The sequence below is a fragment of the Salvelinus sp. IW2-2015 genome, unplaced genomic scaffold, assembly GCF_002910315.2.
Source record: "Salvelinus sp. IW2-2015 unplaced genomic scaffold, ASM291031v2 Un_scaffold9731, whole genome shotgun sequence".
NCBI classification, from domain to species: domain Eukaryota; kingdom Metazoa; phylum Chordata; class Actinopteri; order Salmoniformes; family Salmonidae; genus Salvelinus; species Salvelinus sp. IW2-2015.
Genome location: NW_019950989.1, coordinates 1 through 3574, shown reverse-complemented (window position 1 = coordinate 3574; position 3574 = coordinate 1). Strand labels below are relative to the sequence as shown.

The following is a 3574-nucleotide window of genomic DNA, read 5'->3' as shown; positions in this document are numbered from 1 at the left end:
GAAGTGAATCAAGATAGCAACATATCATAGTCAAAGAGACAAGATAATATTCCAACACTTAAACAGCTATTTCGATTTGGTAATAGGCCTATTTTCTACTAATACATTGTCTTCAGCATGGTTTTTCTCCAGGGTTGCCTGAGACACTATGATTGGCAGGCCTGCCTAGACTCCTATTACAGAGTAGTCCTTAGTCCTACATGGCTCTGATCTCTACCTCTGATTCTATCACAACAGTCATTCATTACAGCTACAAGATTTCTTCTTTACCTTCAACTTAGTGACATTTAATGTGATGTCAGTGGTGGAGCATCACTCTCTGGTCAGCCGTTGTCTTCCAGTACGGACAAGTCTAAATGGGATCCGTGGGACGTCCCAACTCTGATGTCACCCCGTTGAAGATTAGATTTAAAATGGTTAAGGTAAGGTCCAGTAAGGTGGCTCAGCAAGCCAGACAGTTCTCATGGCCCATGCTCACCCACTGTAAACAGTCTTACAATGATGAGTCCAATGAAGAACAAAGAGTGGAACACAAGTCAAGAAGGAATCCACAGTTCAGGTACATGTGGTCCAGAGGTGAGTTTGACACAATAAAGACGACAGCTCTGTTTGATCAGACGTCTGAACAATCCAATGCTGTAGCCTAGCGGTCATGTGCGGTCATGTGTTAGTTCACCGTTTCCCAAACTCGGTCCTGGGGACCTCAAGGGGTGCATGTTTTGGTTTTTGTCCAAGCACTACACAGCTGATTCAAGTTTTCAAAGCTTGACGATTAGTTAATTATTTTAATCAGTTGGGTCAAATGCTAGGGCAAAAACCAAAACGTGCAACCCTTGGAGGTCCCCAGGACTGAGTTTGGGAAACGCTGGGTTAATTTGTGTTTTTCTATGGCCTTGAATGGTGGGACAGAATCTCATGTTCTTTTTCACAAACAAAACTTTTCTCGTATGTTTCCTAATATGTTTTATTGTCACATACACCAGATAGGTGCAGTGAAATGTGTTGTTTTACAGGGTCAGTCATAGTAGTACAGCGCCTCTGGAGCAAATCAGGGTGAAGCGCCTTGCTCAGGGGGCACAACGACCTTGTCAGCTCARGTATTCAAACCAGCGACCTTTCRGTTACTGACCCAATGCTCTAACAGCTACGCTATCTGCCGCCCGTTAAGTCATCGGCCTACTGTGTCCACTCAGTAACGGATTTCATTTCATAAAACAATATGAAGTCTTCCATCTGTTGTTGCCAATATCAAGGTCATGCCTGGATGAGAAAGGGTCCGTAGGGGTTGGTCTTTACTAAGTGGGTTCTCTTGGAGTGGATGTGTCTCCTCCTTTCATTCATTCGTCTTTTTCTCGTTCTGTTCTTCCCAACAGCAGTAGCTCTCCTTTCCACTTCCAGAGTGACAGGTATGAAGCTGGAACGTTGTGTTACATTATCTTTACCTCTGATGGGCACCGACACCTGTGAACAAAGAACACAACTAGATTTACCAATGGCAACGTAAGCATATGGATATTGATCCCATGAAAGTATATCAGATAATTCACAAAAAGCACACACACCTTTGTACAGTATTTGACTGTTTATATGGAATTACCCGTCTCTGTGAGGAGAGAAGAGAGGTTAGCATTGGTAATGTCACTATGAATACCACTAGAGCTTCTGTACTTGTAGTAACAGAGACATACATGGGGTGGCAGTAGTGAGGAAAAGTCACCAATCAGTAGTAAGGTAATGACATCCTTATCTAAATGGCTCAGAGACCTCCTTTATAAACATAGTTAATCAGTGGACTGACACATACATTACTGCAACAGAACAATTAATCACTTTGCCAAAATGAGACTCAGTCATTGTGTTCTCTCTCTCTCCTTATAGCTGATTACGTGAAGTCATACATCTTGAAACCCTTATAATATTGATAATTGAGGGCGTCTCGGATTTTGGAAGCAGAGCCTACTAGACTTAATTTGAATGTGTGCCCAATTGAGACACACACTCTCTCTCTCTCTCTCTCTCTCTCTCTCTCTCTCTCTCTCTCTCTCTCTCTCTCTCTCACTCGCCTCTCTCTCCTCCTGTCCCATAGCTGATAACGGCATCCTCCCTCTGTTCCATGGCGTTCTCCTGCACTACCAGGCAGCCCTAGCCGATGCTGATCCAGTTCATGTGATTCATCTAGACAGGCTGACAGCCAAGCTGTGTAAACAGCCATTAGTGATTCATGACTCCGTAAATTCTCTCAATTTATCTTCCGTCTTATTTTCTACAACTCCCTCTCCTTTCCATTTCTTTTCATCTCTCTTTTTTCTTTTCCTTCCCCTTCTTTTCATTTTAGCCATTCTCTTTGACTCTGCCATCTTGTTTTCTTATCTGCCTCTCTCATTCTCACACTTTCTCTCTCTCTCTCCCTCTGACTCACCAATTCCCAATCCCATTGGTAATAACAGTAAGCAGGTTTTATGTCAGAAGCAGTTAAAATATGTTAATTGGTGGTGGCTCGGGTGTGTGAAATTATGCTGAAAATATTTGCATAAAAAGGGACGAAATATCAATGTCTATCGTGCGGGATGTGGGGTTTTCACAGCAGGATACAGTTGTTACCTTTGATACACACCCACCCCATGCTCTGGGCTTTGGAGGAGGGGGTTGATGAGAAGTGTGTATTTATTAGCCTAAATACATTAAAGCCAAAGATACAGGAGGGTCTGGAGGAGAGGCGGCTCAGACTTCAGTTACAGAGGTTCTGTTATTCTGTGCAACAGTGTTCTTCACTCCTGGTCCCGGAGAGCCAAAGGGTGTGCAGGTGTTTGGTCCAGCCCAGCACTAACACATCAGTATGGTGCTGCCCTTCAGAGACAGGTAGACACCCTGTGGTCCCCAGGAGCAGGATTGAAGAGCATTGCTCTATGACCTTACACAGACCTGAACTATCACACATATCACTTTGTGAGAGCCTCTGTATGGCATGCTCACATGAGGAAAGTCCACAGCTCGTATTCACAAAGCATCTCAGGGTAGGAGTACTGATCTAGAATCAGGTAACCCCTTTCCAGGTAACCTTATTCATAATGACCTAAAATCACAAACTGATCTTAGATTAAGTGTTGTCCTTACTATCCAGCAGCTCATCAGCCATCAGCCCATCCTGACGGTTTCCCAGGACGAAGGCCAGGAAGGAGAGTATCAGGGCGTCCATGATGCCCATGATAGCCAGGATGTAGGCCCAGCGCACGGAACACGCTCCCAGGGTGTACTTGTCTGTCTGCTCCCCACACATCCTCTTCACCTCATCACTGTCCCAGCCGTCTGGGTAGATCATACAGCCCAGAATCAGGCACGTACCTGGGATAGGAGGAGGGAGGGAGGGATGGGGGGATGGAGAGACAGAGGGAGGGAGAAAGGAAGAAGTGGGGGAAAGGGGGAGATTACAGAAAAGAGAGAGTACAGGAGAAACACAGAAAGATGGAGGGAGAGAGAGAGAGAGAGAAAGAGACAAAGAGAGATAGTGTTAGCTTAACCCATACCATATCTATGGAGCATTCTGAACTCATCACCCTCCCCCTGTAGTCTCTCC

At 44.9% G+C, this 3574-nt stretch overlaps 1 protein-coding gene across 1 annotated transcript; it reads right to left on the bottom strand.

Annotated features, from left to right (window-relative positions):
- Positions 1-1187: 1187 nt before the first annotated feature.
- Positions 1188-3342, bottom strand: LOC112079817 (LHFPL tetraspan subfamily member 3 protein-like; the record flags this gene model as incomplete). The annotated part of the gene is made up of 3 exons (XM_070442438.1): positions 1188-1461; positions 1563-1603; positions 3115-3342. Coding segments are annotated over 2 exons (248 nt in total), but the record flags the coding sequence as incomplete, so codon positions are not given.
- Between the last annotated feature and the right edge of the window lie 232 nt (positions 3343-3574).